At 48.1% G+C, this 25,352-nt stretch overlaps 1 protein-coding gene across 1 annotated transcript in view; it reads right to left on the reverse strand.

Annotated features, from left to right (window-relative positions):
* Positions 1 to 25,352, reverse strand: part of obscnb (obscurin, cytoskeletal calmodulin and titin-interacting RhoGEF b) — a 33,000-nt gene that overhangs the window by 5,356 nt on the left and 2,292 nt on the right. Inside the window, exons 3-63 of the mRNA XM_088396336.1 lie at positions 24,829 to 25,098; positions 24,490 to 24,750; positions 24,122 to 24,427; positions 23,782 to 24,048; positions 23,604 to 23,710; positions 23,371 to 23,539; positions 23,019 to 23,294; positions 22,669 to 22,950; positions 22,322 to 22,597; positions 21,984 to 22,259; positions 21,598 to 21,879; positions 21,253 to 21,534; positions 20,916 to 21,191; positions 20,561 to 20,839; positions 20,229 to 20,495; positions 19,897 to 20,166; positions 19,491 to 19,757; positions 19,161 to 19,427; positions 18,908 to 19,020; positions 18,693 to 18,846; positions 18,454 to 18,615; positions 18,243 to 18,347; positions 17,745 to 18,011; positions 16,988 to 17,257; positions 16,656 to 16,925; positions 16,292 to 16,558; positions 15,957 to 16,223; positions 15,620 to 15,889; positions 15,296 to 15,565; positions 14,944 to 15,210; positions 14,503 to 14,769; positions 14,118 to 14,384; positions 13,748 to 14,014; positions 13,417 to 13,683; positions 13,061 to 13,327; positions 10,623 to 10,889; positions 10,235 to 10,501; positions 9,426 to 9,692; positions 8,882 to 9,151; positions 8,446 to 8,712; positions 8,099 to 8,377; positions 7,776 to 8,033; positions 7,369 to 7,635; positions 7,026 to 7,298; positions 5,912 to 6,178; positions 5,214 to 5,762; positions 4,816 to 5,106; positions 3,336 to 4,637; positions 2,975 to 3,256; positions 2,826 to 2,907; positions 2,632 to 2,756; positions 2,374 to 2,571; positions 2,268 to 2,300; positions 2,109 to 2,207; positions 1,819 to 2,037; positions 1,714 to 1,747; positions 1,592 to 1,644; positions 1,354 to 1,452; positions 1,137 to 1,193; positions 306 to 445; positions 38 to 238 (exon numbers count right to left, since the gene is read on the reverse strand). Coding sequence (XP_088252462.1) covers positions 38 to 238; positions 306 to 445; positions 1,137 to 1,193; positions 1,354 to 1,452; positions 1,592 to 1,644; positions 1,714 to 1,747; positions 1,819 to 2,037; positions 2,109 to 2,207; positions 2,268 to 2,300; positions 2,374 to 2,571; positions 2,632 to 2,756; positions 2,826 to 2,907; positions 2,975 to 3,256; positions 3,336 to 4,637; positions 4,816 to 5,106; positions 5,214 to 5,762; positions 5,912 to 6,178; positions 7,026 to 7,298; positions 7,369 to 7,635; positions 7,776 to 8,033; positions 8,099 to 8,377; positions 8,446 to 8,712; positions 8,882 to 9,151; positions 9,426 to 9,692; positions 10,235 to 10,501; positions 10,623 to 10,889; positions 13,061 to 13,327; positions 13,417 to 13,683; positions 13,748 to 14,014; positions 14,118 to 14,384; positions 14,503 to 14,769; positions 14,944 to 15,210; positions 15,296 to 15,565; positions 15,620 to 15,889; positions 15,957 to 16,223; positions 16,292 to 16,558; positions 16,656 to 16,925; positions 16,988 to 17,257; positions 17,745 to 18,011; positions 18,243 to 18,347; positions 18,454 to 18,615; positions 18,693 to 18,846; positions 18,908 to 19,020; positions 19,161 to 19,427; positions 19,491 to 19,757; positions 19,897 to 20,166; positions 20,229 to 20,495; positions 20,561 to 20,839; positions 20,916 to 21,191; positions 21,253 to 21,534; positions 21,598 to 21,879; positions 21,984 to 22,259; positions 22,322 to 22,597; positions 22,669 to 22,950; positions 23,019 to 23,294; positions 23,371 to 23,539; positions 23,604 to 23,710; positions 23,782 to 24,048; positions 24,122 to 24,427; positions 24,490 to 24,750; positions 24,829 to 25,098 — 15,143 coding nt within the window. The remainder of the gene's footprint in view (positions 1 to 37; positions 239 to 305; positions 446 to 1,136; positions 1,194 to 1,353; positions 1,453 to 1,591; positions 1,645 to 1,713; positions 1,748 to 1,818; positions 2,038 to 2,108; positions 2,208 to 2,267; positions 2,301 to 2,373; positions 2,572 to 2,631; positions 2,757 to 2,825; positions 2,908 to 2,974; positions 3,257 to 3,335; positions 4,638 to 4,815; positions 5,107 to 5,213; positions 5,763 to 5,911; positions 6,179 to 7,025; positions 7,299 to 7,368; positions 7,636 to 7,775; positions 8,034 to 8,098; positions 8,378 to 8,445; positions 8,713 to 8,881; positions 9,152 to 9,425; positions 9,693 to 10,234; positions 10,502 to 10,622; positions 10,890 to 13,060; positions 13,328 to 13,416; positions 13,684 to 13,747; positions 14,015 to 14,117; positions 14,385 to 14,502; positions 14,770 to 14,943; positions 15,211 to 15,295; positions 15,566 to 15,619; positions 15,890 to 15,956; positions 16,224 to 16,291; positions 16,559 to 16,655; positions 16,926 to 16,987; positions 17,258 to 17,744; positions 18,012 to 18,242; positions 18,348 to 18,453; positions 18,616 to 18,692; positions 18,847 to 18,907; positions 19,021 to 19,160; positions 19,428 to 19,490; positions 19,758 to 19,896; positions 20,167 to 20,228; positions 20,496 to 20,560; positions 20,840 to 20,915; positions 21,192 to 21,252; positions 21,535 to 21,597; positions 21,880 to 21,983; positions 22,260 to 22,321; positions 22,598 to 22,668; positions 22,951 to 23,018; positions 23,295 to 23,370; positions 23,540 to 23,603; positions 23,711 to 23,781; positions 24,049 to 24,121; positions 24,428 to 24,489; positions 24,751 to 24,828; positions 25,099 to 25,352) is intronic.

A 25,352-nucleotide genomic window follows, 5' to 3' on the forward strand; every position in this document is an offset into this window, starting at 1 on the left:
AATGTTTCTGTGTTGTGCTCCGAGGCATACACCCTACTTTGAATTTTTTGTCCAGGTAAGCAGGTGACACCCAGCCTTGGCGGGACGGCGTCGTCTTGGTGGGTTTGGTCCTAACGAGCCATTTGAGCGGGTGGGCCAAGTCCAACACCTCCACGTACTGTCCCTCCTTCAGGGAGATGGATTCTTTGCTGGCCACGGTGGGGTCGTAGTTGGCCGTCGCCACGTAGATATCGAACATCTGCACGTGCAGACAGTCCGCATCACTTTTCACGCTTGGTTAATTCGAAAGTGTTTCAGAGTCTCACCTCTCCCCTGGCGTCCCCCTCATCAGACTCAGACGAGGAGTCGGCCACGAGGGAGGGCGGACGGGAGCGACCGTGATGAGGTGAAGCCGAAGGGGTTTTGGTCTCATCGTCGCTGTCGGCGCCTGGTACGCGCAATGAGGCTGAGATGGCGAGGAGGGAAGCAACAAGTGTGTCGGGTCAAGTGTGGCCTTGAATACGAGTGGATTGATTAGTAGCAGAGTTTAGTTCCCGGTGAGGTGGAAGACACCATTTGAGGACACATGAAACCATTTCGATTTAATATTTGATGTTATCAATGACCAAAGAAGGGTTACGATGATAATAAAAAGTTGTATTTCCATATGGTCGAATAAATGTGTATTTGTTAAATTGATATGTCATTTTGTACGGATGGATGGATGGATATACAGACAGACGGCTTGTCAGATTAGTACTGTATTTTCCGCACTATAAGGCGCACTTAAAAACCTCCAATTTTCTCAAAAGCCGACAGTGCGCCTTATAATCAGGTGCGCCTTATATATGGACCAATATTGAGCCACTACAGCAGTCGTGTCCAAAGTCCGGCCCACGGGCCAAATGTATATATCTTATATGTGGACAAAGTTTTAAAATGGGCCATTCATTGAAGGTGCGCTTTATAATCCAGTGCGCCTTATAGTGCGGAAAATACGGTTGTCTATTATAATACAACAGAGACAAACGATTGGATTTGCCACAGACGATGCTGTTAGAGATTAGAATCTAAAAATAACTCGTTTGTGCTTCATGGACATCATCATGATTGTATGTATCATATTAAATGACAATAGATGCGTTTGTAATACATACTGGTAGTTTTGGGCCAAGATTTCATCCACTGGAGCACTTCCTGATTCTGTGTGCAGTCTGAATAACACATTGGATGAGCGTTGGATGGGTGCTGTTAGTCAAGTGATTGCATATAAAGTGGGGAAGAAGTGTCGCAAGATGGCCTTGGACGTTGTCAACGCATCACACAAGCAATGCGTGCAGAAACACAAGTCAACTGTTGGCGGTCCATACGTACCTTGTGTAATCTTGGCTGACACCATTTCGGTGATCTGAGAGGTGAGTTTCATGAGGAATTCCTCCGAGCCGACTTCTCCCAGGTATGGCATTTTACTCTCTTGAAACAAATTGCAAAATATTTTTAGTTTGGATTGACACCGCACGGTTCAAGTTATGTGAATCGAAACCATGATCGAGTATTTAAAATGATACCACCGATTAAGCAGATGGGATTATTAAATGTAGAGAGTTTCTACCTTTCCCCTTCTTTGCGGCTTCCTCTGGTGGACTAACAGTAATCCCGAGAACTCTGATGAATAAAAATGATACGTCACTCATCAATCGTCAATCGTGAATCAAATCGATTTTAAAAACATACTCTGGCGTTTTGGTCTCTTTCTTTTGCAGCGGAGCTGAGGAAAACAACAAATTAGCAATTAGTGCTCAGCGGTTCACGTCAAAGAAGGGACTTTTCTTTTTTTACCGTCATCCACCTCCAGGTGGGCGGTACAGATGGATTGTCCCGCCTTGTTGGTGGCAATGCAGGTATAGGCGCCAGTGTACTCGGTTCCAACGTCCATCAAGATGAGGCTGTGTTGGCGTCCCGAGCTGGCTATTTTGTATCCTTTGGTATCGGGCTTGATCCACAGCACATCCTCCGTCGACTCCTCCTTCAGCCACGACACCATTGGAGTGGGAGAGCCTGAAGGAGAACACCAGGAAAGTGCATGAAGGTGTCGAGGTCATTGTTTTCAAAGCACGCGGCGTACCAACCTTCCACCTTGACGGATAATGTGATGCTGGTTCCTTGTTTCACTTTTCTATTGGGGAACTTTTCCAGGAAACGTGGTGGCACTAGAGACTCATGGGAGTCTAGAAAAATACAATTAAGTGGTTATGCTCCATTTTCAATCTTGACGACTATGAAATTACCTTTCAGATCTTGCGGTACGATCTCCCCCGGATCTGAAATAAAATCCAGCTATTGTTAAGATTTTCGTAACGCGGTATTTTGCATTTTCGAAACGGGCATACGCACTTAGAACAATAAGGCGGGCAGAAGAGTAGGCGGAGCCAGCTGCGTTACTGATGTAGGCCGAGTATTCCGCCGTGTCGTCTTTCTTCACCTCCAGGATCTCCAGACTGTGAACGTCTTGCTGCGCTAAGAGCAAAATCCTTTTGGAAGCACGCAGCGGATGGCCGTCTTTGAACCAGTACACTCTCGGTTTGGGGAAACCTGCAAACAAAGCGGCGTTTACAAACAACGAGACTTTAATCGGCAATTCTCTGCGCCTACCTTTTACTCTGAGCTGCATCTTAGCCATCGGTGAACCTGGACTAACGTGAACATCGTGAAGTTCCTCCACTACTTGAGGCAACTGATCATCTTCTGTCACCGACTCAAAGTTCTCCGTCTCCCTGCTTGAAGAAGGACAACACCGGGTTTTAATCAACGCGTCGGAAAATGGAATGCTTGTCCAGGGAAGTTACCTGGACGAGTAGCCCTTGGCGCTGATGTAAGACGACGTTTCAGTGGCGTCGGCAGCAGTGTCATAATCGGAACTGCAGGACACTGAAGGAGACGATGGACGGGTTAATCCGACAGAAGTACGTCGGCTACGAAAGAAATCGAAACTCACTGTCAACCCTGAGTTCAGCCCTGGTGGCCGCGATGCCGCTGCTGTTTTCCGCCGTGCAGCGGTAAACTCCCATGTCGGAGGGCAGCGCGGCGGTGATGATGAGCTGGTGGCAGCCCTCCTGGTCCTCGTTGATCATGTAGTGGTCATTCTCCTCCAGAACTCTGCCGTCTTTGTACCAGCGGACGGCAGGCGAAGGCTTGCCGATCACCACGCAGTCAAAGCTGACCGGATAGCCATCGGGCACGTCCTGGTTTTGTAACTCGGTCAAGAAGACGGGAGCGGCTGGAGGAGGAAGACAACAAGGTCATTGGAAGACTTTTGTTGGTTCTACAAATCAAAAGTGAACAGAAAGAAGAGCTACCGGGAGCTCCAGACAGTAACGCAGGAGGTTGTTTTTCTTGAGTGGGCGTTTCCGTGCCATCTTGCGTGTATCCTAACTTTCTAATCCGCAGCTCCACTTTGAGATGGCCGGCGTCCAGGATGGTGGTTTCCACAGGGACGCCGTGGATGGTAAACATCTCCTGGAAGCGTTTGGACGCCACCTCTGCCTCTGACCACGTGTCGAAGCGGATGTAAATGTACGTGTCGTCCTCACGGTAAGAGTGAGGGTCCGGAGGGTGGAGGTCTCCTTCGTCGGCGCTGACGAAAGGTTCTTCCTCCACGTCCGGTGGGAGGCGCGTCCGCAGTAGCCGGCGAAGGCGTCTGCTCGCCTGCCTCAGCGACTCGTCCATCTCGCTGCCCGACGAACTGTCGGGCTCGCTGTCGGCGCTGTAGCCGACCGTCAGCGGACGCCGGCCGGATTCTCTCGCTGTTCCTACGGTGACCTTGGCGCTGTGAGAGATGACTCCAAATTTATTGGTGACCTCACACGTGTACACGCCCGTGTCCTTGGTGGTGATGGCGGTGATGACCAAGGAACACGTGCCGTCGTTGTAGATGTCGATGTGGTGGTGTTTGCCGTCGGACAGCGGCTCTCCGTCCTTCAGCCAACGCACCTTTTCGGGTTTACCTTGGGCCACACATTCCAGATGGATGGTTCCGTTGGGCTCTTTGGTTTGCTCTTTAAAAACCCCCTTGAAGACAGGCCGCATGTCCTTGCGTGCCTTGTAGCCCTTGAAAGCAGCTTGGATCTTGATGGCGGCTTCTTGGAGATCAGGTTCGTCTTCCTTGCTGATCTCCAGGATTTCGGTCTCCTGAGTCGATGCCTGTTTTGTTTCAGTTCGCTTAACTGTGGTCGTCATCTGGTCAGACTTCTGAAAGTGCTGAAAGAAACGCTCGGTGGTCATCGTCTGCTCATCGGCGGTCACGACCGTGGCTGAGGACTGAAGCTGACTGCTCTTCTTAAGGTAGGACACAAGTGAAGAACCACCAGATTGGGACACCTCGGAGCTGCTGTATAATTTAGACTCGGTCTGGTCCGAATCTTTTGCCTTCAACTCCAGCTTCTCTGAAGCGCTGCTCTCCTTCTGCTCCGTTTTCTTTTGACCCCCTTTAGCGTCATCCTCTGGGTGTTCAGTGATGGAGTCCAAAGTGGGCTCGCGACTCATGCGCCTTTTTTTGGTCGAGGCCTCCCATATTTCACGAAGGTCCCCTTCTTCGGCGGCCTCCGGAGGAAGACTGGGCTGTCCGAGTGGCTCCGACTCAACTACTTGTTCCTCCGTTTCTATGGAGACACGTTAATTAGACTTTGGCGGCACTCGCTCAAACAAGGCAATCAGTGTGGGGACATGGATATGGTACCTCAGCCTTCAGTGAGGGCTTACCCAAACTATTACAATCATTACATTTATTGATTGTAGCAGATTTGAGATATTTTAGTGATCAGCCGTCTCTCCACTCACCAAGCTGCACAGTCTGAGGAAGCTCGACAGGCTCCCCTGTGCCGGCTCTGTTGATGGCCGACACTCTAAACCTGTAGCCGGAGCCCTGGATGAGATTTTCCACCACAAATTCCGTGTTGCACACAGGGGTGGAGTGGCACGGAAGCCAGAGAGAGCTTTCCGCCAGCCTCAACTCCACCTTGTAGCCTAGAATGGGACTTCCTCCATCATGTAGGGGGGTGAACCAGGAAAGGGTGACGGATTCTTTGGTCTTGCTGAGGATCTCAGGGTCCTCCGGGGGGTCTGGTACAGCTGTGACAAAGAAAGCACTTGGTTTTATTATTGTGTGAATCTCATCATTTTGTACCTCCCTACTCAAACGAAGGAACCAAGATCAACTGTGATAATCCAAGACATACCGATAATGGAGAGCTTGGCCATGGAGAGTGCATCTCGGGCCGCAAAGGTTATTTCCTGTTGCGGCATAAGCGGTGCCTGCCTCAGGATGAGGTGATAGCGACATCCGTCGTTCCTGGTGATCCACAGTTGGCCTGGCTTGAGCTCCACTCCGTTGGCATACCAAACAATTTCCGCGGCGGGCACCGGCTCGGTCAACTCCACGCAAAATTCCACCCTCTCGCCGACGGCGGCCACCACGTCTTCCAGATGCTTTGCCACGCCCAACTGCCAGCCTTTGACCGAGAGCTGGGCCGACGTGGACGCCGCGCCCGCTCTGAAGGTGACCGTGCAACTGTCGCTAGTACGCAGCTCTTTGAGGAGCAGCAAGTGGCGACGGCCGCTCTCAAAGCACACGATCTCAGCATTGGGTGATTCCTTCACCGCTTTGCCATCCAGAAGCCACTGGCAGTCTTTGTTCTCCGGGCGAGACAAGGCACACTCAAATAAAGCTTCTCCTCCATCAAAGGTTTCGAGATTCTCCAGCCCTTGGACTATGTTGATGGGTTTGGCTATAAGGGGAAAAAAAAGATGGATAAAAATAGGGTTCTTTGGACTGCGATGGGGAAAAAAAGCAGCGGATTAGTTGATAGCGCCACAGAATTCACAAGTAGGTGAGTCCCTGAAGGTCAATGCTCTTTCCATGTGGAGGAGAGCTCACCTTCCACATGAAGCGAAGCAACCACACAGGTCCCCTCCGCCTCACAGGAGTATGCGCCCCTGTCTCCGGCACACACACGACTAATGTACAAGCGAGACACAGTCCAGTCCTGCTTCACTACCACCCTGCGGCCATCGGGCCGCAACGGCTGCCCGTCTCGCTTCCACTCGGCCTTCACCGGCCTCGTGAACTGGCAGATGAACTCGGCCGCTTGGTCCTCGACCACGCTAAGGTCCTTCATGTCGTTCACCACTTCAACCGTGGGATCTGAGGTTGAGGTCAGGCTTTAAGTCAGACTGTTCATATTGGTGCAGCATGGGCCAGATGAGGGCTTTATAACCACCAAAATCTTTCGGGGCAGGGGTCAGCATCTTTTTAGAAATAGAGAGCTACAGTTTTTCTTGGCTACTGATTCGTGCAAAGGTCTGCCAGTTTAACCAGGGAGCTTTTTTTTTCGAATGAATCCGCGGGGTAGTCATGTGGTCCTTGGGGCTCCCTGGAACCGTGTTGGTGACCCCTGGTTTAAGGATTGACCTGACAAATATTGGGGGTCAAAAAGCCCTGCATGTGCCCAGATTCTGGTTCAAGATATGAAGGAGGATGGGTGACAAAACGTTAGAGATGTGTGTATGTGCTTGCAGGTTAAGGGCAGGTTCGCTTGGTCAAATGGTGGAATAAGTCAAAGTCAGTAATGGAAAGCGGCAGGCCAGGGGAGGGTGGAACAGCACTGCATTGTTTAACTTTCTTTTCTTTTTTCAATAAACAAGAAGCTCATGCATGCTCAAGCACAACACTACAGTACATGAACTAGAGAATTTTACAATCCTCTGCAGAAAAAAAAACATTTGACATCATTTTCACATTTACAGTGGAATCTCCAAGTCAAACACCATCCCTACATCCCTCCATCCCTCCATCCACCCCAACCTAATAAAATGTCTCAATTGCAGTATTTGGGGGGGCATTGGACTTTGGAGTTTCCACTGCATTTCACATGAAATTAGAAAATTGTTCCGTTAAAAATGGATTAACGTTATTGCATTGGTTTGGTTTCTGCAGGGTGTAAAAAAAAAAGGGCGTGTCTCAACTTTGGTCATGTTGGATTCAGCATTACCTTTGACAAGAAGCTTGGCTGCTGAAGTTAAATTCCCAGCTTTGAATATGACAGTGCCTGAGTCATTTGTGGCCAGGTTCTTAAGGGTGAGCGTGTGCACGTGGCCCTCGCTCAGCCCTATCTCGCTAACGGGTCCGCTCTCCAGCAAAGTGCCGTCCAGCCACCATTCCACCTTGCCGGGCGGCTCGCTGGACAGCTGGCACGAGAAGCTTGCCCATTCCCCAACAAACACGTCCACGGCCTTAAGCTCGCACAAAATGTAGACCTCTTTCGCTGTTGAGTGGAAAAAACGGATACAGGCTCAGGCTCCACATTTGGAGGTTCAACAAATTGAACACGTTACCTTCCACTGTCACACAGGCGGTGGTTAGTTGATCTCCTGCGTCACAGGTGTAGTAACCACTGTCTTCCGGATCCAGGTTGCGTATTCGGAGTTCTTGAACGCACGCAGCCTGCCAGAGTTCATACTTCTTACCGGGCGCAAGAACTGCACCGCCTTTCCTCCACTCCACACGGACACCCGGCTTGGAGAGCTCGCAGCGGAGGGTGACGTCGTCGCCCTCGACGGCGTCCTGGTTCTTCAGCTCCTTGGTGAAGAACGCCGGGGCAGCTGGTGGGAGATTAAAACAGGAGGATTGGGAGTGAGCTGTCAAGTTTACATTTGAATGACCTGTTAAATAGTTTGCTCACCCAACTCTTTTCAGCAAGACAAGAAATAGGGTGTGTAAAGTGTGTGACAATTTTAGTTACCTTCCACAGTGAGGGTGACATCACAGCGATCATCTTGGGTCTCGCAGGTGTACGTGCCCGCGTCTTCAGGCACCAAGTTGTGAATGCGAAGCTGCCGGAGGGCTCTGTTTTGCTTCAGCTCGTACTTGAGACCCACTTGGATCTCCACGTTGTTTCTCATCCAGGTCACGGTGGCCTCGGGGTCGGAAATGGTGCAAGCCAGGGTGATGGTTTCCCCCTCTAACGCTGCCGTGTTGTGCGGCTTTTCCACAATGAGCACTGGAAAGCGCACACGGATTATTCGGCTTCATTTCAAGTCAGGTCTCCTCGTTTGTGTCCTTTACCTTTTGGTTTCTCCTCCACCAACAAACAAGCAACGCTCTTTTCTTCACCCACAACAAAAGCCACGTCTCCCGATTCGTCGGTGGTCACCATCTTCAAGGTCAAGCGATGCACTCTTCCGTCGCTACTCATCTGGTTCAGTTCGTTGTTCTGGAGGAGGTTGTCGGCGAGCCACCACTGCGCATTGGTCACACCGGCGCGAGACAACTCCACCTCGAAGACGGCGTCCTGCCCGCTTTGTACGGTGATGTCGTGCAACTCCCGTAGGATACGCACGTGCTCTGAGGACAAAAATTCACTTATTTGGAGTTTTGTGCACTTTCTTAAAAATATGAAGATTGATCACTACCTTTGACGCTGATAGCGGCGGTGCTTTTGTTGTCGCCCGTGTCACAGCTGTACTCCCCGCTATCTTCTGGTTTCAGCTTGTGAATGCTAAGCGTGTGAATGTCAGCTCTCTGCTCTATGCTGTATTTTTCCCCGTGGCTGAGCAGAGTTGAGCCCTTGCGCCAAGACACCTTGCAGTCGGAGCTAGATGTCTGGCACGACAAGGTGACCTTTCCGCCCTCGGTGCCCTCTTGGCTGTCCAGGGTCTTCTTGAAAAAAACAGGCGGGGCTGCCAGAAAAGATCGTTGCCACTTAGAATAAATCACTTTTTTTTTTTCCAGTATCTAACACTGGATCAAAACGATGACAAGGAAATAACAAATGAGTCGAAGATTCGGAGCAACATGTTCCATTCGGGATGAAGGAGGTCAAGTCTTACGTGCTATGTATGACCTTACCTCTGACAGTCAGCGAGGCCGTGGATGCGTGATTGCCCACCGAGAAAGTGACGACGCCCGAGTCTGCCGCCGTGACGCCTCGAAGTGTGAGGCTGTGACTACAACCTTGTGTCTTAATAACATTCATGTCATTATTCTGTAACGGCACATCTTGAAGTTTCCACTCAGCCGGCGGTGTGTCCTCACGCGAGACCACACACTCAAAGTGGACATCTTCACCTTCGGTCACGACGCAGCTCTCCAAGAATTTCACGACGGACACCTCCACTTCTGTGCGAGAGACGGGGCGGGTATTTGAATGGTGTTTGGGGGGCGAGTAAGAAGATGATGGGTTAATATTGGTGAAGGGATGAGACCAACCATCAAACACGGGAGATCGAGTGTTTGTGCCGTTAGGTGTTGGGAGAAGAAAGAAAATCCACACGTGAGGGCAAATTACATTTGAAAGGATCAAATGTAGTTGAAAAGGAGATCAGTAGATACAAGCTGGTTGAATTCACGCTCAAGAGAAATGAATGAGAAGAAGCGAAGAAGAAGAGCCTACCCTGCACAGTGAGGGTGGCCGAGGTCTTGTGAGTGCCCGTGTCGCAGGAGTATTCCCCCGAGTCGGCCGCCCGTAATTTATAGATGACGAGCTCTACCAGCGTCCCTGCCTGCTTCAAGTGATACTTGTTGCTGGATACCAGCACCCTATCATTGTGTCTCCAGATCACACTAGCTCCAGGTTTGGAGATCTCACAGTGGAGAACGGCACTCTCCCCTGACTGCCTTTCCAGGTTCTGCAGTTGGCTTGTGAAAAGCACTGGCTGGGCTAGAAATAAAGGAAGTCATTATAATTGTGGCAAATGCTGCTGAGCAAAAAATAAAATTAAAAAAATAAAAAAGTCGGAAGCGGGGTACACGCATTACAAATTATTGCTGGTGAATTTTTTTTGATAAACTACATTTCGAAACGTTAACTTCACATTTTTAAATCTGAGCTGTACATACTGAAATATTCACATCTTCTCAAGCTCACAAACCTATTGTTCACAAACGCATCACACACTTAAAATGTTTTTGTCAAATTTGTGGAAAAAAATAACAACCAGAAATGACATTTTTATGCTGGAAAAAATATGGTGTTGAATTAAAAAAAAATTCTATCAAGTGGTTGCACAAAATCACCTAGATCCAATTTTGTCAAGTAGTCCTTAAAAAATGGACTGTATCCACATCCAGATGGTTTTATTTTGTGCACCACTTTACAAAATAAATTTGAGAGAAGTCATCATTTTTGTTTTTGTTTGGTCAGACTCTTTGACCGTTTTGTTAGCTGTGTGTACCCCGTTTTGGACCAGCCAGCAAACATACCCATCACGGCCACATATGCCGAGCTTTGATGGAAGCCGGCATCGCAAGTATAACGCCCCGCGTCCTCCTTGTCTATGTCGTGGATTACGAGCGTGGCGACATGCTCACTTTGCTTAATGTCGTACTTGGAACACGGACAAAGACTGAGTTGTTCTTTCCTCCATTCGACAGGGACGCTGTATTTGGAGAGCTCACACCGCAAAGCCACACTTTGGCCTTCGTCGGCGCTTTGGTCTTCCAGCTCTTTTGTAAAAATGACTGGGAGAGCTGACGGGCGCAATGTAATATGAATCGGGAACGGGGATGGAGAAGATGGGAAATTGGAGAAAGAGTATGAAATGACAGGAATGTGCAAGCTGGAATCTAAAGAGATGAATATCCATCCTACCATTGACTGTAAGAGAGGCGGAGCTTGCAGTGTGCTCAAAAGAGCATGAATATGTTCCCGTGTCACAAGGTCTCAAATCAAAGATCTTGAGTTCATAACGAAATCCGTTTTGTGTCATCTGGTACTTTTCTCCACAACTCAGGAGTTGAGTTCCTTTCTTCCACTCGACGGAAAGTCCCGGCTTGGAAAGCTCACAGAGCAGAGTAGCACATTCTCCTTCGACACTTTGGCGGCTTTCCATCTCTCGGAGAAACGTGACTGGCAGGACTAGAGGTGAAAAAGGGATCATGGGCAGCTTGATGACTTCAAGATCCGGCTTTGCACAACAATCAACATTTGAACTTACCTCAAAGAGTGGCTGATTGTTTTACTAACCCAATTTTGGAGGTACAAATTGCACCCGGCCTTTTTCTAATCTAACTAACACGACACTTATTCCATTTCAAGATCACAACAAACTTGGAGACCATCACAAGTTTTTGAGCTGAAGTATAATGTAGACACCACCGATATCCACAAATCCAAAGGAGAAGACCAGAACCAGAAAAGAAAGGAAATCCCAGAACACCAGAACCCTTGCAACACCAAAACGTGTGCAGAAAGACGATTCGTCGAAATCATCAGAGCAAAATAGGACCTGCCATTAACATCCACATAAATGCCGCCACCGCTTCAATTTTACCTTCAACGCTGAGCTTCTGCATCTCTTGTTTCACAACTTGCTCTTTAGAAGTCTCTCTGGTCTCTTGCAGTGTCACAACTATCAAATGGAACAGAACATCTGAAGCTCTTTTGAAACTTTTTTTTTTTAAGCTTTGGGCCACACAAGCCAACAATCACTGAGGCAAAGACAACAAGGTCCAGCTATTTAGCCTCCATGCTAGCTAAAAGCAGCACTTGACAAAAAATAAAATAAAAATAAAGCGAGAGTCACAACTGGGCATGAAGAAAAATGACAGACAGACACTGTGTGCCAAATAGCAAAAATAATACGTCTGCAAATCTCAGCAATGCTTTGCACCGATTCATTGCAACAAATGCAAAAATAAAACCTGTTTTCTGCAACATAAAGGCTTCGGACTTTGCTACCTCACTAACAAAAAATGACAACCATTTAAATGCCAGACTGGACAAACCAATTACAATGAAAGCACATGAAGCCAAAAGCCACATAAACATGAATACCTTCCACTTTTTCTTTACTTTGCAGTATTTTTGTTTCCACTTTAGCAGCAGGGAGGGAAGCAGCTGGCTTCATGGCTAAGAGGAAATAATATTTTCATTGCAGACAAGCTTTAGAAAGCTGTTCCAAGGTCTCCAGATCTTTTCAACTGCGATACCCTTGATCTTGACGTGGGCCGTGGTTGTCTGCTCCCCGCACACACAGCTGTAGTCTCCGCTGTCTTCGGGTCCCACTCGGATGATAAGCAGTTCATTGGTGCACGCCTGCTGCTTCATCCGGTACTTATCTCCGTACATCAGGACCTGCGTCCCCTTCTTCCACTCCACTGAGACTAAAGGTTTGGAAGTCTCGCAGCGAAGCGTAACCGCGGATCCTTCGTCGGCCTCCTGACTCTCCAGTTGCTTTGTGAAGGTCACTGCTTGGGCTTTAAAGTACAACGATTATTTCCATCAATCATCTGGAGTCAATTCCACCTAGCTTTGGGGCGAGAGACCTTTCTAAGCGTAGCATACAAGTCTTCAATGTTTACCTTCAACTCTGAGCTCCCGAGTTTCTTGTTCGACGATTTGCTGCTTAGAGATTTCACTGGTTTGTTGCAGTGTCACAACTATGAAATCAAACATGCTATTGGAACCTCGGTTGGAAAAATTCACTTTGTGTCACACAGACAACATAAGACAACGAGGACTCGCTAGCCATTCAGCGACAACCAAGTGGACCAATACGCTCCTCATACTTGTGAGTGTGCCAAAAAGCAGAAGCTAAACCAAAAACAAAGACCACAAATCACAGAGACGCAGAGATGCACAAGACTGACTCCCATTAAAAACAACAAAAGCATGTAAGCTACTAGTGTTTCATGTATTCCCCACTTCTGCTGCTTTTCCTTAGCAACTCACAATGTTGCTTCAGCTTTATTGGCTTTTTTTTTTCTTTTAATTCATTGTAGCAAATCGCCTCCAGTTCAAATCTGCAAGCAAACCAGCAACAACAAAAAAGCGCCATCTTGTCTCCATCCAAAATACCTTGCACAGTTTCTTTAGTTTCCAGCCTCTTTGATTCCACTTTAGCAGCCGGGAGTGAAGCTGAGAGGGAATAATTTTGTTACCTACTTTGGTTAAAAATAAAAATAACTTTCACCCTAATTTCAGAGGAACGGAATCAAAAGATGGTTGTAACTAATTGACAACACAGAAGTAAAATGAGTAGCCAAAGTGAGACATTTGAATTGAATTCAAGTCAGCAATTTCCCTACCTTTGATTTTGAGAGTGGCTGTCGTTTCATTGTCGCCGCACACACAAGTGTACTCTCCGCTGTCTTGGTTTGCCGCTTTAGGAATCACGAGTTCATTCACAGTGGCCTCCTGCTTCATCTGGTACGTTTCTCCACTCTTGAGGACTCGTCTTCCCTTCTTCCACTCAACCGAGACTCCTGGTTTGGATGTTTCGCAGCGAAGGGTCACACTGGATCCTTCTTCAGCCTCCTGATTCTGCAGCTTCTTTGTGAAGGTCACCGGTTGGGCTTCACAAATTTCAATCGACATGGCATTAGAGTAGATTCCCCCCCCCCAAAAAAAAAAAAAGAAGTCAGTGATTGAAACATGGTCCTACCTATGACGGTGAGTTTTGCAGCCGTATTGTCCTCGCCACATGCACAGCTGTACTCTCCGCAGTCTCCCTCCTCGACTTTATAAATCACCAGTTCATTCACAGTGGCCTGCTGCGTCATCTGGTACTTTTCACTCGACTTGAGAACTTGTCTTCCCTTCTTCCACTCTACTGGGACTGAAGGTTTGGACGTGTCGCAGCGAAGAGTAACACTGGATCCCTCTTGGGCTTCCTGATTCTGCAGCTTCTTAGTGAAGGTCACCGGTTGCGCTAACGGTATTTGTAATCGGTTAGCAAGCGACGACATGTAGATTAAAATAATTCGTTGTTCTACCTTTAATGGTGATGCTAGCTGCAGTGTTGCTGTCCCCACACACACAGCTGTAGTCTCCGCTGTCTTCTGGCAGGGCTTGTCTGATGTGGAGTTCATTGACGCACGCCTGCTGCTTCATCTGGTACTTGTCTCCAGACTTCAGCACCCGTCTTCCCTTCTTCCACTCCACTGGAGCCGCAGGTTTTGATGTCTCACAGCGTAGCGTAACCTCGGATCCCTCTTGGGCTTCTTGACTCTGCAGCTTCTTTGTGAAGGTCAGTGGCAAGGCTGGGAATTTAATGTGAATGTTAATAATGCTGCTGTTTTGGTCAGCAATAAAGTTTGATGAGGCTGTTTTAGTGTCTTCCAATTTAGTCAAGGTTCCTCATACCCTTGATCTTGACACGGGCAGTAGTTGTCTGCTCCCCACACACACAGCTGTAGTCTCCGCTGTCTTCGGGCTCAGCTCGGTTGATGAGGAGCTCATTCTGGCACGCCTGCTGCTTCATCTGGTACTTTTCGCCATACGTCAGCACCTGCGCTCCCTTTTTCCACTCCACGGGGACTAAAGGTTTGGAGGTCTCGCAACGTAGAGTAACCCTGGAATCTTCCTCGGCATCCTGACTCTGAAGCTGGACTGTGAAATATGGCGGCAATGCTGCGCGGCAAAGATAGATGTCAAAATGTGCTTCAAAATGTAGATTCCAGGACACACAATTATTCATATCTATAAGACTTTAATAAACATAGATATTTTTGGAAATATAAATCAGTACCGTTCACTTTTACGGAGGCCGACGTTTTCTGGTCTCCACAAAGACACGAGTACTCCCCGCTATGGTCCGTCGTGGCATTCCTAATGCGAAGCTCACAAATTGCCTCCTTCTGCCTGATTTGGTACGTCTCTCCAGCGCTGAGAATTTCAGAGTCCTTCCTCCATTGAACGTTGGCTGCCGGCTTGGAAAGCTCACAGCAAAGTGTCACAGTTTCTCCTTCCTTTGCATCTTGATTTTTGAGCTTTTCTTTGAAAGTGGCTGGCAGGGCTAAAAACACAACAAATGATCATTTTGAGAATTTTAAATACCATACAAAATATTCAGAATGTTTTTTTTTTCAGATTGATATCAATAAAAGTACTAAATTAAAAACAATACTACTAGTATTTTAGAAAGTTTGAGTTTTGTGGAGGGAAAAATATCACCCCAACTTGAATTGACCTTTAACAGTCAGCTTGGTCATGCTCTTGGCCGTGCCCACGTCACAAGTGTAGATGTCAGTGTCGTCTTCCTGGAGGTGTTTGATGGTGAGCGATAAGACGCCTTCCTTCTGGCTCATCTCGTATCGAGCGCCGGCCTTGAGCTCCGTGTGGCCTTTAAGCCACGCAACCGCAGACGGGCTTTGGATCGTTTCGCACTGCAAAGTCACCGAGGTCTTCTCGTCTGCTTTGCTGTCTTTGAGTTCTTTGGTGAATTTATGGATTGGCTCTGTTGAATATTAACTTGTGTCACAAATCCAACAGTAGAACGTTTTTGGAACTAAAGAGTAGAAGATGAATCATTTCCTTCTCACCTTTCACCTCAAGTCTGGCCTTTGTGGTTGCTCCTCCGATGACTTCACAGCTGTACTCTCCAGAGTCTTTACTGGAGACGCTGAAGATTAGCAGCTTCATGAGCCTCTCTTCCTTGATGATGTCATACTTTTGACTCTTCCTTATGGTTTTGCCCTCCTTTGTCCATTTGACAATGGAGCTTGCCTGTGTCACTTCGCAGGTAAACGTGGCATCTTCACCTCGAACCACGCTGATGTTCTCCAGCTCCTTTGAGAGCGACGCAGCTTTTCCTGCAACCAAACTTGTCACTCGTCACGAATGCACACTGAAGAAAAGCAACTCACCTTCAACAGTCAGCGTTGCTTTGGAGGTCAGATCTTTAATGCTGAAGACCACATCTCCGGCATCGGCGGGGGTGACGTCCTTGATGGTCAGCATGTACTTCCGTCCTTTGCTGTTGACTTTGAAGCGGCCTCCGCTGGTGACCGTTTGGCCGTTAAGCGTCCAGGCGCACTCGTCGGCGCTCTCGCGAGACAAGATGCACTCGAAGCCGCACGTCTCCCCCTCGTTCACCTCGGCCGACTTCAACCATTTGGTGATGCCGATGCCGATTTCTAGGGAGGGAAAACACTGAATTGCAGTTTTTCCGGTTCTCGAGTGTATGTCGTGTGGGCCACCGACCTCTTACAGTGACCTTGGCTTTGGACACCTCAGTTCCAAGATCGCAAGTGTACTCCCCTGCGTCGTCTTTGGTCACATCCTTGATGATCAGCCCCAAAGATCTGCCCGTGTGAAGGATCTCATATTTCGATCCAGCCTTCAAGGGGTTGCCTTCTTTCCTCCACGTGGGAGAAACCCTAGTCTTGGATGCCTCGCAGGCCAGAGTGATGGAACCTTTCTCCTCACCGACAACGTCGTCCAAGGACTTCAGGAAGAGGGCGGGCTTTTCTGGAGAGTTAAGCAAGCAAATTGCGGTGATCACATTTTTCATGATGACCCTACATTCATCTTCTTACCTTTAACCTTAAGTGTGACAGATTCCTTCACCTTGCGGACATTTACGGTGATAGTCCCCCCGTCTTGAGGTGCCAGGTTCTTAAGTGTGAGTTGATGCACTTTTCCTTCATGGGTTATGGTGTTGACTTCATTGGTGAAGAGCACCTTGTCGTTCAGAAGCCACCGGACCTCCTCGTCGGCGTAGTTGACCTCGCAGGTGAACACCGCGTCGCTCTCTTCGTCCACTTCTGTGTCAGCCAGGTGCTTGGTGAATTTAATATCACGCACTGAGAGAGGAAAGTATCAACAAAACTTTTTTTCAAGATTGTTATTTCCAAACATCTTCCTTAATCCCACAAAAAATGTTTTTTTTAAAAACGGTACCTTCAATTAGTAGATTGCCTTTGGTCATAGCGGGTCCGGACTGACAGCGGTACTCGCCACTGTCGTCTTCGGTCAACGCGTGAATGTTGAGTTGAGCTCTGGTAGCGTCTTGTTTAATGTTATATTTGTCTGACGAAGCCAGTCGGGTCTGTTCTTTAAACCAGTGCACTTTGTCTTTTGGTGGGACTGAGAATTTGCAAGTGAGCATGGCGGAGCTTTTCTCCTTGGCTTTGACATCTTTGATAGGTTCTGCAATCTCCAAGGGGCGCTCTGAGTGTAAAGAAGACAGCATTGGAAATGAGTTGTACACACACACCACACACACACAGTACCTTTGACTGTAAGCTGGGCTAGCGACTTGCTCTTGCCCGCCGTGAACTGCACGGGCCCAGTCATGGACGCTTGTGTCTTCTTAAATGTGAGACGATGCATGGTGCCCTCCTTCTCCATCTCGACGTCGGCGCTCTCCTGCACGGTGACTCCGTCCAGAGTCCAAATGGGCGGTTTCACCAGTTCCATGCTGATCTCAACTTCGAAGACGGCGGCGAAAGGTTCCGTCACCTCGACAGAAGTCATGTCGCGCACGATGCTTATGGACTGCTCTAAAGTGGGGGAAGTAAAATTAAAGGTTTGCTTAGAAATTGATTACAATATTAAAACGAGTTCAGAGTAAATTATCATTTAAGAAAAAGATGGGTGTGTCTTAAAAATAATTCTTGCCATAAAATTAATTTTATCATTCAAAAAAAATAAGATTTACTTTGTTTTCATTGTATATATTCAAGTATACAAGGTTGAGCCTTATTTTCAAGGCTACATAGTGACAACTATAATCTCCAGATCAAATCAAATTTTTCTGAACTAATGTTCAAACATCTCTTGCAAGAATATTTCCAATTCGTATGAGATGATTACTGTACGTGCACGGCACATCAAACTTTAATCATTAACGTGAGTGCTGCACTCGGATTAGTTTATTTTTTTCACACAGAATCTGAACGAATCAAACAAAACACACAACCATTTGTAAATAAAAGTCTCAAAAATATGTCTTATTGATTGATGTCCTCAGTCCTTCTATATGAATACCTTCCACAAGCAGTTTACAGGATGTCTTGTCATCAGAGGCGTCACACGTGTACGTGTCTTCATCAGCGGCGTCCACGTCGTTGATGGTGAGTTTCCGGTACACGTCCTCACTTTGGATCTCATACTTCTTTCCCGCCTTGAGCTCCGTTTTGTTTTTGAACCACTTGACTCGAGCGCTGGCGCGGGACACTTGGCACTCCAGGTGGCCGCGGTGTTTGTAAATGGCTATCTTATCCCGGAGTTTCTTCACGAACTTGACGGGCAGCTCTACAGCACACGAATTTTAGCATGTTTGGGGGATGGAGGAACTCCAAAATTTGTTTCAATGGTTTCATTCATTAAACACATCAGAAAATATTTTATATTTCTATCTTGTAAAGTTAAATTGTTTATCGGATTTTATGAGATGGGTTTTCACAAGTTGTTACCGAGTCAAGTGAGTCCATCGACATCGCATCCACAAAAACATGCAATCAATACGCTTCGAGAGTAATTTACCTTTGACCTTGAGTTGCGCGGATGATGAGGCCTTCTCAGCTGTGAACTTAATCTCACCTATGTCTGCAGGGGACACACTTTTAAAGAGCAACACATAAGTCCTCCCTGTGTTCACAAAACAGAAAGAAAAAAAATGACTGTCATCATTCCGTAATAAGTTTGAAGCAGAAAATCAAATGGACGTCCGCAACGATTGTTTTTAGATCTTTACCTTCTTGCCTCATCTTAACGTTGTCGCTGACTCTGAGTTTGGCGTTTCCCTTATACCACTGGCACTCCACCTCGTCGTGGGATACCTCGCAGACAAATGCAGCGCTCTCCTTCTCCATCACCTCCACATCCTCCAGCTTCTTCACAATCTTAACATCTCTGGCTGCAACGGGAAGCCTTTTGGTTATGTTTTGATTGACAAACGGCACCGGTGCGGTTTCAAATATTGCGCAAGCTCACCATGAACGGTGATCTTGGCACAGGTGTTATCGTCGGCAGTGCGACAGATATAAGTGCCGGCATCTTCGGGGCCGCATTTGTTGATGATCAAGGTGCGTTTTCGTCCCAAAGAGTGAAAACCGTGATTCTTCCCGGGTTTCAGTTCGACATCATCCTGTTAAATTTTTATCACATGAAGATTTAGAAATCACTTAATCAGCGGTGCAACTTCTCACCTTGATCCATTTTACTTCTGCATTTGTTCGAGATACTTCACACTCCAAAGTGACCTTCTCCTTTTCAGCAACACTGATGTCCACAATAGGCCTTGAGATCTTAGCGGGAGGTTCTATTGAATCATCGGGATTAATATAGCCTCAATTTGTATCATAGGTGCTTCTTCAGATTAATGACAAGCAGGATAAAAAGCACTGACATGATAGTTGATGATCCAGGATCTGGGAAGAAACTAACCAACCGTGTGCATACCTGAGACGATGAGTTTACAAGAAGTCCGTACGCCTTCCGCTTGAAAACTGATGGTTCCGGCATCCTCTCTCGTCAGATTTGACAAGGTGAGGCTGTGCGTCTTCGCCAGAGCTGCGATGCGGACATTGGGTCCTGATTTGAACCTGATGCCGTCCCGGGTCCATGAGCCTTCCACATCAGCCTGGTTGAGCTCCACCTGGAAGGTAACCGTTTCTGTCTCGTGCGTTTTGGTGTCCGTAAGCCCTTTGAGCAGCTCCACTTTCTTCTCTGGGGAACAAAATGTGTTTTTAGTAGTAGAGTGAAGAAGTTGCGGATACAATCCGATCTTACTTTCGACGATGAGCTTGGCCTGGGTTCTGTCGTCAAGGGTTTCACACGAGTAGAAGCCGCGGTCGGCTAAAGTCACGCTCTTGAAGACCAGCGCCTGCTTGGCGCCGTCCACTTGGACCTCCACGCCGGGCGAAGTCTGCATCTTAACGCTGTTCTTCATCCAGTGCACTTCATCCGACGGCTTGCTCAGCTCTACCTCCAGCTTTGCCTCGCTCTGCTCCTCCACCGTCAGATTCTCCAGCTTCTTTTTGAATGTCACCGGCTCATCTGACGAGACATCCAAAGCGATGGTTTGAACTCATTCACTGCCATTGACGGCTATTTAGCATTTATTTATTTTAGCTATTTATGCTACTCGACGCGTCCTTCAACTTTGGAGGTTTTACTGTGAATGTGCTTTCCCTACGTTGCACTTGAAGCGTTGCCTTGCAGCTTTTCCCTTCGGCGTCCACGCTGATCTCCCCCGCGTCCTTCTGGCCAACAGAGGTGATGGTGAGCTGGTGACTGCCGCCGCCGTGCTCGATCTTATACTTGGCGCCGTGAGCGACGGGAACGCTGTTATGGAACCATTTGACGTGGGCGTCCGCTGGGGTGACGCCGCACTTAAATATGGCGTCTTTGCCCTCCATCGCCGCCACGTTGCTGAGCTTGGAAGTCAGTCTGACGGATCTGGGAGCTGAAAGGAAGCCAATTATTATTATTATTTCCCTACTATAGATTTTCAGTATTTCCTGTTACCTATGGAGGAGACCTTGGCAGAGGTTTTGTCATTTTTACATTCACAGCTGTATTCGCCTTCATCTTCCTTAGTCATGCCGGTCATCGTGAGGATTCGCTTTACGCCGTCTGTCTTGACGCAGAACCTGCCTCCAGGTTTAACCTCGGAACCATTGCGCCGCCAAAGAACATCACCCAAGACTTGGTTCAACTCACAGGTGAGATTTAAAGCGGCTCCCAAGTCGACCGTGACGGCTTTCAACGGGACAACAAATTTAATAGCTGCGTCTGCAAATGAAGATTGGCGTGTTAGCGGATAAATGAGGCATCAGTTGAGGAAAAAACAGACTGACCTTTGACCTGGACTTTGAACTCCAGCTTATCATCGGCGGTCTGACAGCTGTACACGCCGCTGTCTTTGGATTCAGTGGACGTGACGATGAGTGTGCGAGAGAGGCCGTCTTTTTTGATTTGGTACTTGGTGCTCTGGATGAGCTCGGCGCCATCTTTAAACCAGCTCACGTTGCTGCCGCTGCTTTCTGCACTCAGCTCGCTGGTCAAAACAATGTGTTCGCCGGCTTGAATGACAAATGTGTCCTTGACGAGCTTCTTCTGGAACTTGGCGGGCACATCTACAGAGATGAACAAGCTTTTCTGTTCTCTCATGTTTTGAAATCAAAACAAAGGTGACCACTGAAAGGAATTTACCCGCCATCCGAAGCTTAAACATCAACTTCTCCGATCCGACCTCACACGTGTATTCTCCAACATCTTTTTTGTCCATTTTGTCAATCACCAGCTCCCGACTTTTGCCTTTCGTCTCCAGGCGGAGCGCCGCGCTGGAAGCGAGAAGCTTGCCGTCCTTGTACCATTTCACCTCGGTTTTGCTGTCGGCCATCTCACAGCGCAATGTGGCTTTCTTGGAATAAACGGCCGTCACCTCCTTCTGAACCGAGTCTTTGTTAGAGAAGACACTGGGGGCGTCTGCGGATCAAATTGTGGATGAATAAATTTGCCATAATGATTCTTTCAAAATATTTCTTACCTTCCACGGATATCCTAAAAGACAGTTTCTCAGTAGCGACCATACAGACGTACTCCCCGGCGTCTTCCTTGACCAAAGTGTCAATCACCAACTGGCGACTTTTCCCCTTTGACTCCAAATGAAGCAACTTGCCGGAGGACAGCAACTTGCCGTCCTTGTACCATTTGACGTCGGTTTTGGACTCCGCCACCTCGCAGCTCAGCGTGGCTTTCTGAGCGACAAAGGCCTTCACCTCTTTGGTGACGGACTCTTTGTTGGAGAAGGCTGACTTGGGTTGAACCGCTGTGGTAATAACAGCATATGTTATTTCTTCTTAAATGTCAGGTCCTACTTTACGTATCTTACCTGCCACCTGCATCGTGCATGTGAGCTTCTCGCTTGCGACTTCGCAGCTGTACTCTCCGGCATCCTTCTTCTCCACACTGTCAAACACCAAGAGCCGAGTCTTGCCCTTGGACTCGGCACGTATGGTCTTACTGGAGACCAGCGGTTTGCCATCTTTGTACCATTTCACCTCTGTTTTGCTGTCAAACACCTCACAGCTCAGAAGAGCTTTCTGGGACAAGACGGCAATCACCTCCTTCTGAAATGAGTCCGTGTTGGCGAAGGCCGGCTTGATTTGAACGTCTGTGAAGGGAAACGAGAGAATCCGTGGTTCATTGTTGTCATGGACGATAGAAGGTTAAAAATAATTCCTAAAAAACACAAGATCCTGTTTTGTGTTTTTGCACCTGCCACCTGAAGCTTGAAGATCAACTTTTCAGCGCCGGCTTCACAGACGTACTCGCCGGCATCCTTCTTGTCCACGCTATCGATGACTAGCTGGCGACTCTTCCCCTTGGACTCTGCACGTATTGTCTTACTGGTGAGCAGGAGCTTCCCATCCTTGTACCATTTGACGTCTGTCTTGGCGTCAGCGACCTCACAGCTCAGGGTAGCTTTTTGGGATAGATTTGCTTTCACCTCCTTTTGGACAGACTCTTTGTTGACGAAGGCTGGCGGAGGTTCTGATGAGGGATATAAGAAGATATTCACCCGCATTCTGCACTTGAAAGACTGATTCCCTTACCAGTCACGTGGATCTTGAAGAGCAGCTTCTCCGTCCCGGCCTCACAGGTGTACTCCCCGCCATCCTTCCTCTCCACGCTATCGATCACGAGCCGGCGTGTTTTCCCCTTTGTCTCGACGTGTGTGGTCTGACCAGAGACAAGCAGCTTTCCGTCCTTGTACCATTTCACCTCCCGGGTTGAATCAAACACTTCACAGCTCAGAGTGGCCTTCTCAGAGAGAGTGGCTTTCACTTCCCTCTGGACTGCCTCTTGGTTAAAGAAGGCCGCCTTGGAGTCTGAAAGAAGTTGAAATGAGAAAATCCAGAAAGATCTTTGACCGTTAGTATATTTGACGTCTATAACCTACCGAGCAGAATAATTTGAAAGACCAGCTTCTCTCCTCCAGTCTCGCAGGTGTATTCTCCAGCGTCACTCTTCTCCATTTTTTCAATCACCAGTTGACGAGTATTGCCTTTGACCTGGGTGTAAACGTTTCGACTGGATATGAGCACTTTGCTGTCTTTGTACCAATTGACCTCGGTCTTGCTGTCCGACACTGTGCAACTGAGATTGGCTTTTTGGGAGAGAGCCACTTTGACCTCCTTCTGCACCATCTCCTTGTTGGAGAAGGCAGGCTGGGCTTGAGTTTCTGATAGGAAAGCGGTTTACGTTGTTATTGAACCTATAAATAAAAAAATAAGCAAATTAAACGCTTACCTTTGATCTTGACGTGGAATGTGACTTTGTCGGTGGCTGTCTCGCAGGAGTAATGACCCTCGTCGCTTTTATTGGCATTCTTCACGATCAGTTTCCTGTGAGTACCTTTGGAGATGATGGTCGTTCTTTGGTCCTCAAAGATCTCCACCTGGTCTTTTCTCCACACGACCGTCGTGCTCGCGGGAGAAACCTCGCAGCTCAGCTCGAGATCTCCTTTGAGTGACGACGTCAGGCCCGTGGGTCCTCTGGGCTTGTTCAGGAACTTGGCGGGTTCATCTGGATATTGACGTGGAATTGTCATTAGTTACTTGACAAGGTCAATCAATGAAAATAATTCGGAATGATGTTGTACCTTTAAGAGTGAGTTGCATGGACATTTTATCATCAGCGCAAACGCATTCATAGACGCCCACGTCTTCTTCGGTAACGTTGTGTACCTTCAGGATCCTCTTGCGGTCCATGGTCACATATTCATACTTCTTGCCCATCTTTACCTCCCGTCCATTTGTCATCCAAACCACCTGGGAAAAATGTACGAAATATTTTCAGAATATGAAAAGAAAATTGACCAAGTTTGAAACATACCTGTGCGTCGGAATCTGACACCTCAGCCATCATCTGAGCCGTGGCTTGGGCGCTGCAGAACACTACCTGTGGCTGATCTGACTTATTGATGAACCGGACAGGTGGCGCTATATCACAAAAGAGGGCAATAGGAGTTATTTAAAGACTAACAAAAAGGTAAACAAACATTGTAACCTACACTTGACAGCTAAGGTGCAACTGCTCTGCGAGCCTCCACCCACAAACTTGACTTCGGTTCCATTCAAGTCCAAGGTGACCTCTCGGATGAGCAACGTGTGTATGTTCTTGGAGCGGGTGATGAGGTAGTCGCCGCCACTTCGCAGCATGCGGCCGTTTAGGGACCAGAAGCCTGAGCAGACGGCTGAAAGCTCCACCGAGATGGAGAACTCTTGGCCGGAAATGGCGGTGCTGTCCACAAGGCCTTTCCTGATGTCTGCGCTTGGTTCTTCACGGAACAGGAGGAAAGAGAGTTAAATGGCATAGTGCCTCACCATGCCAAATAGATCCGGATGTCCTACCAAGGTAGAAGGTTCCGGGCACCTCGAGGTAGTCACTCTGACCGAAATCATTGATGGCAGAGATACGGAATTGGAAAGAGGCTTCTTCTGTGAAGTTAGAGATTGTCATCTCCGTTGCCAAAATGGTTTCTCCCAGGTTGCACCTCTGCCAGGTCTGAGTGCCAACCTTCCTTCTCTCCACAATGTAGCCCTTGATGGGCACGGGACGGTCACTGTCCGGGGGAGACCACTGCAGGCTGATGGATGAGTCAGTCTTGTTTCGCACCACAGCGTCAACTGGGGCATCGGGAGGATGCTTCCGTGCCGCTGGGGAGCAAAAAGGTTTATGCAAAGATGTTGAGAAGAAGCTTTGCAATAAATTTCCTCACCGGTAACGGAGAATCGAGTGGACGTCTTGCAGTCTCCAGCCACAAAGGCCACTTCTCCCGAATCTTCCGCCTGACACTCCCGAATGGTCAGCGTGTACTGACGGAGCAGGCAAGCGATGGAAATTCGGGAATCTGCTTTCAGCTTGTCGCCGTTACGGGTCCAGTAGGCGTCAGGACAGGGCTGCTCCAGCTCCACGCAGAAGATGACGGTGTCGCTGACGGGAACGACCGTCCTCCGGGGAAGCTTCTTGGTAATGTTGCCTGAGATGTTAGATGGAGGCGTTAAACACTTTTGACTTCTCCTTTAAGGTGCCCTAAGACCAAAGTGGTCAACCTTACCGAGGACGGTGAGCTCGCCCACCGTGCGGCTGCCCTCCTTCATCTCACAGATGTAAACACCGTCATCGTTGGTGGTCACGTTGTGGATGGTGAGTCGGCGCAGGGTGCCTTGTTCCTCCATGCGATACTTTGTGTTTTGCTCTAGACGCGTTTCCTCCATAAACCAGTCGGCCTTGCTGCTGGTCAGCGGCACCTCGCACATCATGGTGGCTGATGTTTTTTCCTGGACCGCCACATCTTCAAGCTTCCTCCTGAATGGCACCTTTGGCTCTGGCACGATAAAGGAGGAAAAGTTCATCAAACTATGACTGCATGCATTTGGTAATATTCTCAAACCACTTTTATTAATTCGTATGTAATTTCAACTCTGGGGAAAGGGGGGGGGGGGGTCTACAAGCAAGTGAGAGTCAATCTCACATAGCAACTGTGAACTTCTCAACGGCAGCAGAAAATAGATGCAACACTACCCATCCCTTCTGAATACAAGCCACAATTGAATCATGTTGCGACAAGCCGCACGCATT

This window comes from Syngnathus floridae, chromosome 14, assembly GCF_059516105.1.
Source record: "Syngnathus floridae isolate MCC-2025c chromosome 14, RoL_Sflo_1.0, whole genome shotgun sequence".
In the NCBI taxonomy this organism is placed as follows: Eukaryota; Metazoa; Chordata; class Actinopteri; order Syngnathiformes; family Syngnathidae; genus Syngnathus; species Syngnathus floridae.